At 40.6% G+C, this 14140-nt stretch overlaps 1 protein-coding gene across 3 annotated transcripts in view; it reads right to left on the bottom strand.

The window, feature by feature from the left end:
• LOC121666123 (microtubule cross-linking factor 1-like) overlaps nt 1–14140 on the bottom strand; it is a 48685-nt gene that overhangs the window by 19890 nt on the left and 14655 nt on the right. For all 3 annotated transcript variants that reach the window (XM_042031251.1, XM_042031242.1, XM_042031261.1), the window contains 4 exons: nt 12753–12845; nt 9849–10079; nt 8100–8288; nt 1802–1969 (listed from right to left, as the gene is read on the bottom strand). In XM_042031251.1, coding sequence (XP_041887185.1) covers nt 1802–1969; nt 8100–8288; nt 9849–10079; nt 12753–12845 — 681 coding nt within the window. The remainder of the gene's footprint in view (nt 1–1801; nt 1970–8099; nt 8289–9848; nt 10080–12752; nt 12846–14140) is intronic.

Below are 14140 nucleotides of genomic sequence, written 5' to 3'. Positions count from 1 at the left end.
TTTCTTTCTTTCTTTCTTTCTTTCTTTCTTTCTTTCTTTCTTTCTTTTCTATACAGAGATAGTTGAAGCATCAAAGTGCAAAACCATTGCCAGTGACTATTAATTAGGAATTGACTCTCTTGAGGAAAATGCTTTTGTTAATTGACCTACTGCTTCATAAAAAAGGTGGAAAACAGCAGAAGTGAAGATAGCAGTGGAGAATAGAAAGACCTTGGTCCTCTGTGGGCCTGTCAGGATGCTGGCAGAAACTTAGGGTGGGAGGTAACTTCATCACCACCCATCAACACAACAAAATGGCATCATGAGAGCTCCTTCTACACAAATGAACCTGACAAGACTTGGCTATTATTTGGTTAAAGTTGTGTTATCTTTTTTTCTACTGCATTTGGGACCTGTTTTTACTGTGAAACAGAAATGTTGTGGGGAATTGGCAAAGGAAGAAAGTCTAATTTCTTAAATATTGTCCAGGTTCATTTTTCTCATTTGCTTGAAAAAATGTAAAAAGTAACACCTATGGCTCAGTAATTACCATGCGTTATACATTACTACCAGTGGAGCAGTGGAGGGAGCAAACAGCCTGGTAAAAGCCCCAGAAGGAAGGGCGGAAACTCCTGAGCAGAAGTGGCAGCCCTGTCCTGGTGCCAAACACCAGCCAAAGTGGCAGCCTGGAAGTTTACTGCCCATGCAAAGGCAGAGCAGGCAAGCTCGGCAGTTTCATGGTCAGACTCTCTGATGGTTCTTTGTTGCCATCCTGAGCTCAAGGTAAATCTGTCACCAAGATATATTAGAAACAGCCAAAACAGGAACTGATTTTGTTTCCTTTTTCAAGTGATACATTGTTTGGAAATGCTTGTGCGCTAAGAAGCAGCTGAGCTAAGAATCTTTTGGGAGAATACTCTGCTAAAAATGGAAGCTGCCCCCCTCATTCTGAGAAAGCAGCCCACAGTACCTGGGCAGGAAAAGCACTGCTCACATCTCAGCTCTGTGCATCACAGTGAGCCTCTATAGCTCAGCAAATACTTCTAAATGTACCACCCTCACAACAGTGAATATTTTTATTAAATTTTCCTTCTGAAGAGAAGCTCAACGATTTTTCTCAAGATCTGAATGTACTAATTCTCCCACCTCTCCCCTCTTCAATGTGTAAAACAAGAGCTTTTATGCCATCAGCTTTGGAAATGAATTCTTGTGGGTTTTTTGCTGATCTATTTTCATGCTGGTTCAGAAACAGTACATCTTCTGTGAACTGCCATACACGACGCTGAAGCACCTGGCACCAGGTTTTATACAAATGCTTCTAACAGTATCCCATGGCAGGTAGCTAGAGCTCTCTCTTCATTGGGGTGCCATCCATCACTAACCGGTAGCTTTGAATGGCTGGTTTAATATTAATATATTGATCTATCACTTCAGTGTTGTCGAATCACTCTTTTCTCTCCTATGCATCAAATACTGCAGTTGTGAGCATGCCAACATCAAGATATTTTTCTCTCCGATAAATACAGACACCCACGTCTCATTACCACAGCTGATACATTACCAGCCAAGCCTGCTGAGAAAATACAGCAAGAGGTTCAGTTCCTTTGTCCTCACAGTGCCTACTGCATGGGCCCTTGTACTGGGACAACTGGAAATCCAAGAGGCAACTCACGCGGCAAAGCTTTGGTCAGGCTTCGGGTGAGGGCTTTCAGACACCAGGATAAAATGCATAAATAAAGTCCCTTTTCTCTTTGTCACAAATTTCCTGTTTCATTAAGCACCTCAGCTGTTCTTTACAGGTGTTGGACACAGGGGCTGTTACCTGTTCGAGGCGACACTTGAGTTCAGTCATTTCCACCTCCCAGGCTGCCTTGTGCAGGGCATACTGCTGCTGGAGCCCCTGGCGCTCCCGCTCCTCATCCCGCAGCTCCGAGCGGAAGTCATCCAGCAAACCCTTCAGAGCGTTCAGGAGCTTTCGGTTTTCACTTGCCTGCCACAACAAAGCAAACAAAATGCTGTCATTGGATGCTGGCTTTAATCTCCAGTTTCATTTTTTAGGAGCAAAAATGACTGTGTGTCCTCTGCATGGAAGAGGAAGTGCCTGGGCTAACTTTTGCATGAGAAAACCAAGAATAGCAACGCCTTCTCTGTCTACAGGCTGCTCAGGAAGTGGTTGAGTCACCATCCCTGGAGCTATTTAAGAGATGTGTGGATGTGACACTTTGGGATGCGGTTTAGCGGTGGAATTGGCAGTGTTAGGCTTATGGTTGGAGCTGATGATCTTAAAGGTCTTTCCCAACCTAAATGGTTCTATGATTCTGCGATTCTGCAATTCTACTTCTCATTAGCTCTAGTGCTGATGCTTCATGAAAGCCAGAGATACTTAAGTCATCCTGAAGAAGGCACTAGGCATCTTTCTGGACTGAGGACATTACTAACTTTTTTTAATACTGTAAACGAAAGCTAGAATATCGTTCCTGAGGTTGCTGTCTCACATATACAGTCATTGCTCAGTATCGAATCCCAAATATTTGTAAACTACATATAAAGAAAGGGGATTGATCTTCAATGCTTTTGTATTATCAGATAAAATTCTTTTGGGAAATAAAGCGAGGTTTTGAGATGAGTATCTCTGCTAAGGTATTTCAGTAGTCTGTACTTTGTATTCCTGCTCCACGCCAGGCAGCTGCACCCAGGTTGTCTTTGCAGCAGCACCCTTCTTGGTACCAAAGGCATGAAGGCCAGGGAGGCCACTTGCCCTCTTCCAGAGGGGATCAAAGATCAAACCCCCACCCATGTCTTGTTGAGAGTGTCATGGCCATACTGAAAATGTTGTCAGAGCTCTTTTGCTAGCCAGAAGCCAAGAATGGAGCTAAATTAAAAGCCTAGCCCAGAGCTGATATCACATATTCTTACTCAAATCTTATTTTTTTCTCCTTGGTTTTGGCATTTACTTTCTGCAGATTCTCTGGACACTTGCAAAACCTGTCATTTTTATGTTAAATATCAAAAAACGTTTTCTAAATATTCGTTCTGAATGAGTAAAAGAAAAGGTTTCCCACCATTTTTTTTAGAGTCATTGAAACAGAAAACAGAAATATATAATATTATTTATTTGTCCAAAATTTAAATCAAATATTCCCAATAAGCTTCTCAAACACCAGGGAGTAGCCAGAGATTGTATATGACAAGTTATCCAGATTAGAAAATATTTTAGTGAAAATTATTCTTGACTAGCAGGCACAGAATGGACAGAGAAATGGGAGAGCTTACTCAACAAATTCAGCATTTAATCACCTGGTTCTCATGAGTGTGTTAACTTCATTGGGAAGGCCTGACTCAGATTAGCTGTCTCCATCCTTGCATGATAGTGTAATTGACTTTATTTTCCATTTGTTTTCCCAAGTGAAGGCTTCCTGCATTTCCTCTTATCTGGTATTTCATGAAGTAGCTACATGGGGGCTTCTTTGAAGACAAGTAAACAGATGTACACAAAAATCTAAATAATTGTCATGTGCTTTTTTCAGTGGCAATACTTACAAATTTTTATGCAGACAACTAAGCTGACTTCATATGTTCATCAGATTTTTGGCATCAGTGAACCCACCTCACCCATTTTTGTAATCACTGATCAAACATGCCAAGGTGCCTTTTTTCTTTAAAAAACAAACAAATGCGGTCTACTTTTCCCAAGCTATTCAATGCATCAGCAAAAGTATGCTAGATGTAGGGAAATGACTGCAGGTGCTCATTCACTGACCTATCTGTTTGGGCTAATGAAATGTGATGGTGTACAAGATGGGGTTTTGCAAGAAATGCACCCACAGAAGCAGAATTAATTCCATTAACATTTAATGCCAATTAGCAGTTTCCTGCTATCCAGCAGCAGTCTCCATCATGCATATAAGATCACCTACTATTCCATATGCAATGAGATTTTATGTTTCCACCATGCATTTTCATTCTACTACCTAATTAAGGCTAAATTCTCCAAACATCTCAAGCCCCTTGTGTAATAATCAGAATGAGAACTCCTTTGAAGTTTTGCCATTAATGTCATAACAGAAGCTGCTGGGTACTGAAGGCATCAAAATCTGGTCTCATCCTCTTTGAAAACCTCAACTCCAAATGTCTGTGAAGTGCTTTTGTTCAAGAACCATGTTCTGTGTTTTCTGGTGTGCTGTATAAATCTTTCTCTGGCAAAGCAGTCAAAAGGTTCCACAAGAGAAATGAGGGAGAAGAAAAATAAAACCAAATGACACTAAAGCAAGTTACATCTCTCATTCCTGTGCATACATTTGATAATTTTAGGGTCCTATAAAATTTGGTTTGCAAAGAAAGAAGATATGGACTAGAACATAAAGGAGACAAAAGAGCCTCGTTGCAGGTTTGTAGCCTGCTGGGATGAGGGCATTTCTTATTTCTAGAGGCATTACATCAATGTCACTGTTATGAGACAAGTACCCCAGGTGCCCCCTGGCTTGCTGGGATTTTAATTACCTTGCCAATATAGATCCAATTTTGGTTACATACTTTGTACTCACGCAGAGAAGTCTCTTCTGCATGACTTTGTATTTACAGTCTGAAGTTGGAAAAGTCTGTGAAATTATTTTTTTCTGTTTTGCCAAACTGGAGTGGTTTTGGGGAACAGAGAAAGTACTTTTGAGAGAATGTGCTCTGAAATACAATATTTATATCTAGACATGCTTTAGATTTTGTTGGCAAAACTGCTGAACAGCATCTTCATAAGACTAAGTCCTGTAAATACAAAACGAGTACTGTTATAGTCTTCCCCTTCCTTTCAGGCATGTTGCACAGCAGAAATTTGGCATGGCTGTGATTCTCTGGACAGTCTCCCATGCAAGGAGATGGCTCTTTAGCACCTTAGCTGTTTCTAAAATTTAAAGCTTAGAGGAACCTCACTGATTCACAACTGATCCAAGACAAGATAATTACAAAGGCTTTACAAAAGTTTAAAGCCTTGTATCCACAGCTCTGGATTTATAGAAAAAACAGCTGACAACGAGCAGAACCTTTATGTAGCAAACTCCAATTAAATTCCAGGACATTGGAGCATTTACTAAATTAAGTCAACAACAGAAATGGGAGCATTCAGCTCTAGAAAAATTTTGGACAAGAGCAGCTGTTTGCAGTTTGGTTCTGCTTTAATCACAACTAATTTTTCTCTGAGAATTTCACTTGAGAATTTCACTGAAGACTTTAGCCACAGCCTGGTATTACAAGCAGTTTAGTAGAGCAGTCAATTAAGAACACAAGGTCAGGAGTCTAAACAGCAAATGAGAACCTGTGTTTTTTTTCTGTCTAATCACAGATCTAGGCAAAAGATAAGCTGGATCTTGGTGCAACTCATTTTAGTATATTTAGGGCTTAATGACTATTCCTTTGGGCTTTTCTCTTAGCTAAGCTTTGAAAACAAACATTGTATGAGCGAAAAGACATCAAATTGGGGATTTTCTTTACACCTCTTCCAGCAACAACACTACTGTATTGTTTTTGATGCTTTTTCCACTGGACCACAGATGTGTACATTCTTTTCTCCTTACTTATCTTACAACATCTAACAGGCATCTCACCCTTTATATTCAACTGAAACAAAGCTCTTCCTTTATCCACAGGCTTGTTCTCCCTGATCTCTTGCCATACGCATAGAAACACTGCCTTTCAGCAAGCTGTCCTCTGCTGTGCCCCCAGTCCAACTTACCTGTTTGTCTCCTGCCCATGATCAAACTTCCAGCCTGGCTCTTAACCTTGCCTGACTCTTTCTGCTGTGTCCCCCAGCTACCAGCCAAGGGACAATGCCATGCAGGGAAAGATGAGTTGACTCCTCTCAGAGTTCCCATCTACTCTGCCTCTCATCAACTAACCTTTTTTCTCCCCTTTCTGCTCTGCCATGCCTATATCCCTCCACACGCTGGCCACATAAAAATCCCAGACAAGCCGGATTGGTATACTTTCCACCAAGCTGAGTATCTCAAATCACAGTAATATAAAATTAAAAGTTGCGTGTTGAAATTAAGGCCTCTGGGTTTATAGTTTTTCTCAAAACAATTCCACTTTCCAGGCAGGGTAAAACAGTCAGCAGCAAGCGTGCAGGCTGAAAATACAAGCCATCAAATATTAACATTAAATGTTAAAAATAAATATGGGTAACCTCAGGTTGTCATAAGCCCATTATTTTTTCTGACCTAGTTATCTCAGCCACTCCTAGACTAACTAAATATTTCATTCCTCGTGTGAAGTAAGTGCTGATGCATTTCATCTTGGAGCTTGTCAGGTAGATGCAGAAACTTTGGGTTCTCCTGGGCAGGTACAAACCTTGGAGACTTCCAGCTGCACCACTCACTCCAAATTCCCTGTATAAACAGTGTTTTTTTCCAGCTGTGGGCTTAAGGAACCTGCAGAAAACCCCTCAAAACTCAGTGTGTTTTTCAGCACATCAGTGCTTGTGAGAAGATGCCCTAGCAAGCGTAGGGAAAACAAATAATAGTGCTTAAAATAAGGAATATTTAGCAAACCCATTCATTCTTGTTGTGTTGAAATAACAGTTTTTCCTGGTTGGAAAGCAAGGAATCTGTTTTATCTTGACAAGTTCATTTGGATATAATCCACAATTCATTACCATGAGGGGTACCAAGATGTGGTCAGTTCCTACAGATCATTTTTGTAAGCAAGATTAGCTGGAACTTCTGTGATGTAAATAAAAATGAATTATAAGCAATTTGTTGCCAATTTCTGCCGCCTTAATTGAGAACAATGCCTAAGCAATGATTATTTCAAACAGTACATCATTCATTTGAATGTTCTTGGTTATTTTAAGAGATCTATATGGAAGGTTAGTATATGACAGAGTTTGTACAGAAACAGCATTTTGGTATATATTTATTTTACTAATTCTAGAATAAATCAGTCTACAGATGGAATGCAGTTAGACGTGTTCAAGAACATCTCTTCCATGGCCTTCTACAGCCTTTATCAGAAAAGAGCTTGCTGAGAGGAAGACAGGGTTGGCAGCAAGATGGAACCTTTCCAAATGCTAAATTGAGCAAATGAATAGTAACTTGGTAGCACACTTCACAGAAAATAATAGTAAGAGAATATCCTTTTTATGTGATAGAGGCTTCTGTTGCCTGCTGCAACACATAGGCAGTAAGCAAACAGGTTGTCCACAATCATGAGAGTCAGGGGAATTCAAGGTGAAGAACTCAGATGCAAAGAGGCACACAATCCCCAGGCCCTGCAGTGACTCCAGCCAACTGTTGTGATCATAGGGAGTACATATTTGCCTGAGAGCTGTCACTGTGGAGCAGGCTCCCAAGTCAAGGGCCTGGATAGAGAAGGGATATCAGGCATACAGACTGAAGACTTTTTTTTCCTTGAATTTTTTTTTCACATAGAATTCTAGCTCCATTCTATATAGGATTGCAAATAAATCCATGTAACAGGATGCTCTCATATGAACAGTTTCCATTTTAAAAATATAAGAAATCTGTCTCCATTGAATGTTTTTTATTTGTATTGTTAGGATGGTTAGTTTATTAAATGTAAAAAGGAAAAAGCTAGGATATATGGCAGTGCTCTGACACACAGTCAGGGCACAGGATATGCCAGTGAAAAATTGGCATGATTTGCTTTTGGGCTTTTAAAAACAAGCCCAGTGACTGGAAGGAACTTTTACATTGTTTTCCCATCATCTCTAAGGGAAACATTAAATACATGTGCTACTTTCTTAAATTATTTAAGGGAAATAAAATCACATGTTCTTGCTAAAAGCTTGACAGCAGAGTACAATAGGTATGCTCAGACAAGAGGAGCATGTAAATTCTGCAAACCATCACATTCTGATAGATGTTTCTGGGCAAACAGCCACAAGAGGAAATAGGATTTTTCACTGATAGCATCTGTCAACAGAAGAACAGTAATCACGTGGCTCATGATTAAATTTAAATATAAATAAAATGGATGAAATTCACTCTAATTGCTGTGTAGCTAGAATTGTTTACACAAATATGATTCTAGGTGATTTAACACAGCAGCACAGAACTCTCTCGAAAAATCCAGAGTTTCCATTCCCAGGGCAACATATATGAATGGTGTAGTACCTGCTTCTGCTGCTGCAGTAATTCTGCAGTCTGCAGCTGCGGTCCATGATCAGTGCTCTCCGTGGTGGGACGCTGGGAGAAATCTGTCAGTGCAAACACAACATCCTCTTCCTCCTCCTCTCTCTCTGCATCATTTGCCTTCTGCTCAGACTGAATGCCCAAGTCTGGGAGGGCCTCAGGGTGCTCGATCTAGAATGCAAGAGGGAACACAGAACACGCTTTTGCCATTTACCTCTGGGGCCAGAAATCTATGGAAGGACCAAGGGGAAGGGACTGCATCTCCATGGTGGCATATATTGACTTCAACTCAGGCTACAGAACTGATCTTTGGGTGGTATATGACATATTGCACATGTGAACACAACACTCTACAGGCCTGTAACATGGGATCTACGCACCTGAGATGGGTGTAATGTCATATGATGGATATAATCCATCACACATTAATCAAAAACTAAAAGACACTGGTGTATTGTGTGATGAAGCAATGGAGATTAGGAAGTATCCAAATCTATCACTTTATTTTCTGCAAAGCATGAGCAAAATGTGACTCCAGTTATGACTAGAGCTGGGCGGATTATAAATTAACCAGACAAAAATCCTGAACAGTCAAGAAATGAAAGCTTTTTGGTATTAGAAGATGAGCTAGTTTACACAGAAGCAAATTAATGCTGCTGAAGTAAAGTAGAAGAAAATTACTTCTAAGTAGTTACTCATCTCTTGTTTCTGACTCATATTACCACAGCAGATGAAAGTAAAGATGTTCATCCACCCTTTATCTAAGAATACAAAACATTGGAGTATTCAACTTAAGCATACTCTGACCAGACCTGAAAGGTTACTTGTACTGCCAAATGCAGCAAACCTTGAAAAACACTAGGCACACAAAAGCATCAACAATACTGAGAAAAATTACTTTGTTGCTTACCACATGGCTTCAGAATCACATGAACCTGCAAAACAAATCTATTGTTCTCAAGAATTTAGTATAAAATATCAGAATGGGGAAACACTTTATTTTTTTTCTTTAGCTAAGAAGCAAATGGTAGTCTGGGTGTGCAACTCAACACTTCCTTCACAGTGAGTGTTGGCTGGCAACCACACCCCTGCTGAGATGTGTCAGCTTGGGGATTCCAGGTTGTCATGTACTTCTGAAATTCCTGATCTTGATTTAGCCTCTACTTGGAAAAGCACCGTGATGACGACTGGTGTACTGCTGCTGACGGCGATAGACGCATGTATGGAGAGGGGGAACAAAAAAGGATGATTCACTGTGAGTTCCCACAAGAAGCTGTGTAATTCTCCTGTGAGCACAGAAACAGAGCTTCCCTCCGTCTGTATTGCTGAAGGCTTTGTAAGGAACACACTGTGCACGGGATGAGAAAAACAACAGCTCAATCCATCTAAACAGATTTCACTCCCTCACCTTGCTAATGTGCTTTTTTGCTTTCAAAAAATTACTCAGGAGTCATATCTCTGAGACCTAATTAATTTTGCATTTGCTATGAGAGAGTTTTTCAGGACCAGCTGTTTGTACTAGTTGAGGGTTTCCATTTAAAGATGGGTGATCTGTAACATATCATGCAGAATATACTTCAGCATAAGCCAACTTAAGCTTTCATGTTTAATTTGAATCCCCTTTCAACATATGTGCAATTTTAAAGCTGCTGATGCCACATCATATTCAAGTCTACACTTAAAGAAGGGACATCCCAGCACTCATCTGGGTTGTTAAGGTGGGACACTTACCTCTAATGTGTCCTCCCCTTCATCCTCCATTCGCTTGCCTTGCCGCCAGTGTTTCAGCAGCCACTTCAGTTTGACATACAGGAGAAAGGTGTCCTGCTTGAAATGCCTGAGTTCTTGCTGCAGCAGATTTTTCTCCTGACTCCAGGTCTTCTCTTCCAGTTTGTTCTGCAAAGTCAAGCTCTGCACTTCCAAGTCTTTCCTCCGCAGGGTCTGCATATGCTCCTCCTCCAGCTTTAATGGAATAACAGGCAACATGTCAGTGGGGTGGTGTCCTGGGGCAGTCTCCAGGACTTGTACTTCATTGGGTGAGACAAACTGAAATCTCTAATTTTCACCAGTAGTGAGTAGCTATTGAGTTTGGCTCAGTAAACTCAATAAGGAAATTAGAGGATAGCACATGGTAAGTTTTGCTTAGATAACCATATGAAAGCAACCTGCCATGGAAGTGGATATTTACTTCAAAGATGTACAACAGCTCTGATGCTGGTTGAACATTTTATAGTATTCATATTTTCCTCCCCCTCTTGATTGTATCTCTGCAGTAGGTTCCCAGCACAGCCACCAGCCCACACTGCTGCACATATCACACACACTAAATGCATTTGCAGCCATTCGTACAAGGTGGGATCACAGCTGCCCTTTAGACAACCTGAAATATTTTCCTTGCAACTTCTCTCCAGAGCCACAGACTCAATCCTTCCACAGTGGCTATGTCTCCCTCTGCCTCTAGAAGGGCAACACTTCTGAAGAAACCACCTCCAGTACTTCAGATACAACAATTGCTCCCTCACTTCTCGCAGTTCATACTTGAAGGCATCTGAATGATACCACACTAAACAGTCTCTCATTCTGGCATGACTACCTGGGACACAAGCAGGAACTGAAGAGACAGGAACAGATTGTAAGTCAGCATTCGACATGTCTCAGCCTTAGTACTAAAAACACCAAGAAGAGCTCATTCTTTAGAGGACACGTATAATTACACCTGTTTCAATGCAAGGCCGCCTGAAATATCATTCTTTAAACATGACCTCTCCCCAATATATAAAAATCAAACTGCGGCATGACCTGAACCCAAAAGCACTTGTACAAGTTAGTTGTACAACATCTCATATTGTGCATGGATGAGAAAATGTTTCCACTTCAAACAAGCGGTGGCTTCTTCATTGATGAAGAAAATGCAGATGGAAAATGAGTACAGAGTCACTGTTTACAGGTGCCAGTTTCTGTTGTCCATTCTGCAGAACAACAGCCTCCCTTTTTCCTGACCAGTTCCATAGATGAAATCTGTGAAAGCCATGGTACACTAATGACCACAACAATCCAAACCATTGGAATGCACCCTGCAACAAACAATGTTCACATAAGAATAAAGAATATTTCAGGGACTAGGACTACCTAGCAATAAATACTGCTAAGAAATATGTGTTTGATCTTCACAATTAAATTGAAGTTATTTACAGTAGTTGCTAGTTTAAAGGTGTTTAAAATGAAGCTTAAAAGTAGTGTGGAACAAAATTAGTCATAATGGCCTGAAACGCATACACACAACTCTGAATAACACTCATGGAGATTGTACACTGCTAGCACACATTAATTTGATGTCATTAAACATTCCTAAAAGTGAAATAATAAAAGAAAGGCTGATTTTAAATTTAATTTTTACAGGAAGAAATAAGTAGATTTGACGATGATTCTTCCACCAGATGAAGTTATGGTTAAATACAGCAAAAATCTGAGTAATTTTCACCAGCAATCCTGGAAGCTAATAAAAAAAGTACATTATCAACAGGATGGGCATAATCTGGAAGAAAAATGAAGAATCCAGAAGATGCTTTTATTCTGCTATTTCTGCTGGCTGTCAACATGAACAGCTAGCTTTGATTTTGGTGCATTTGTCATTGTTTTTACAAGCTGTTATATTTCAAGTCCCTGTGTCATGAATTCTTGCAGAAGACCCTAGTGGAGGTAGATTTATAGAGTATTATGCTTTTTCAATGGATAGCAATTGCAAAAGAAAAGAACTTTAAGAGGCAGGCATAGCTTCCAAAAAGCTTTCACAGCCAAGGCAACTAGGAAGGAAATCAATTGACTGGTTGCCTTCAAAAGCTCCAGTGGAAAACTCCTGTGGAGATCAACTGAAAATTAAAGTTAGTTATGAAAAAACTGAGAGATACCACTTGGGCATAAAGAGATTAGTTGGCACAAGGAAAAATTCTTTTCAGTATGCAACAATTATGCTGAATTTAGTCTATAAAGTAAATTTAAAAAGAAAACTTCGGTTAAGAGCCAAACAGCCTGCAGAAATTAGCAACAGATTTTTTTCGCTCTAGGAGCTAGAGATCACAGAATGATTGACTAATCTGTTCCAGCCTTCAAAAGAGCAGGGGGAGCTCATGTAAAAAAATATGATTTATTCACCAGTTATTAATAAGAAGATTGGAAGCATTGAATACTGAGAAATACAAGAATGTCCTGATTCGTTTCTCAGCTATGTGTGCATAACAACTCCTCTAACTTCAGAGAAGTGCTGGATTTTCTTTGGGCTAGGAGAAGTCAGAATAAGGTATAGAGCTGAACTGAGCTCCCAGGGATCAAATGCACCCTTCTCCAGCTCACGGAGAGCTGAAGGGTGACAGAATTCTCCATGCAGTATTTCATGCCTCTACCACAATTTCCCCTGCAGAGGGGAGGACAAAACGCTCCACCAAGCAGAGAAGCCAGATTTGAAGTGGCAAAAGAGGCTTGAGTTGAGATTTCCCCAGATTCCAGATTCTTCATTTACTCAGACAAGATCAGACAGGCACAGGCATCAGGACACAAGTTCCCACAGTCCTGACAAACCAGGCTCACATCACACATGATGGTCATGCGTCTCTCCCAGCATGTGGGTTTTGTATTTACCTGGATGATCCTTTCTGTAAACTTTTCTTGTTCCTCTCGGTGAAGTCTTGTCTCCTGCTCAAGCTGAGCCTGAAGCTCCTGTATCGATACATTCTGTACAGGTAAAACATGGGAATCCCTGAGCTGATCAGCAGGACAAAGGGATAGGTTTAGCAGAAGATGTGTCTCCGGGGTGTAAAAGAAAGGAAAAAAGAAAAAGAAAAGAACCGCAGGACAGACATCTGCACAACTCAGGGTTATCAATAGTTAAAACCAAAGCACAGTGTGCAAATAAATAGCAATGCCCTAAATCTGTGCGGGAATTTCCTGTGTGGCTTCTGGAAACTAAAGCTGGGATGCTGATGTTACATATTGCATATTCTCTTCAGGCCTCTGCTCTGGGTTTGCACTCGAATAGCTGAGACTCCTGTTTGCAGGATTACGTATTTGGTGGTACATTTCTTCATCATAATACAAGCTATAAAATTTTAACATCTCTGCACAAGATTAATCTAATGCATGTATATTGTACCTAATTACTTACTCATTGGCAACCGTTTTGATTGCGCAGTTAATGGGATAGCATTTAGTAAACCAGCTAAGCATACCTAAGGTCACTTTCTTCAGATACAAGACAGCTCTTTGCACAAGTCAACTTCATGCTGTGATTTCTACTCAAAATAATTACTACAAAAATGTCACAGTGATAAGCTGTGTGAGCCTGATATCTGGCCAAAATAATTAAGTATCCCCCCTTTCAGGTCCAATACTGTTTTAATCTTAATACCTTCAATTTCATGTTCTCATTAAGTTTGGCATCCCATCAACTTCACTCCTGAAAGTTACTTAACTCAGAAATAAAGACCCAAGAAGGCAGAGTCAGATCTCATTATTTATACTACGTTAATTAATCTTGTGGCATTTATACTGCTGATCAGAACTTTCTGTGCCCTTCACTTTGTGTCTCTCACATTGGTGCTAAAACTGATTTATCTGTACAAAAGCAATGCTTGGCTGGGTGCCATCCTCTTCACATGTGTGACCACAGAAAACACTACAGCACCAAACTCTTACTTCCCAGAGCAAAGATGTTTTTAAAGACAGGATTGCTTCAGGCTTCAAAGCGTAATCCCAAATTCTCAGCTGGCCCATGTCCTGCATGCTCCAACCTCAGCAGCTGCAAGAACATAAGGAAGGTCGTGGGACTGCTCTCCTGGGCTGTGTTGCCATTTCCCTGAAGCATCGGCCCCGGCACCCGCCCCCTCCCCAGGCACTCGTCCCACTTCCCAAGAGCAAAGCCAGCAGCTGCTGCTGTTCAGGCCACACAGCCCTTGTTGGAACATTTTGGTTATTCACAGTGTATTTCTCACTGGAACAGACACTCCTCACTCCTCTTCTAGGGAAAAATG

The sequence above is a fragment of the Corvus kubaryi genome, unplaced genomic scaffold (assembly GCF_017639235.1).
Source record: "Corvus kubaryi isolate FWS band 111438036 unplaced genomic scaffold, C.kubaryi_AGA036_p1.0 132, whole genome shotgun sequence".
Lineage (NCBI taxonomy): Eukaryota > Metazoa > Chordata > Aves > Passeriformes > Corvidae > Corvus > Corvus kubaryi.
Note: the sequence above shows the minus strand (reverse complement) of the source record. Positions and strands in the feature narration are given on the sequence as shown.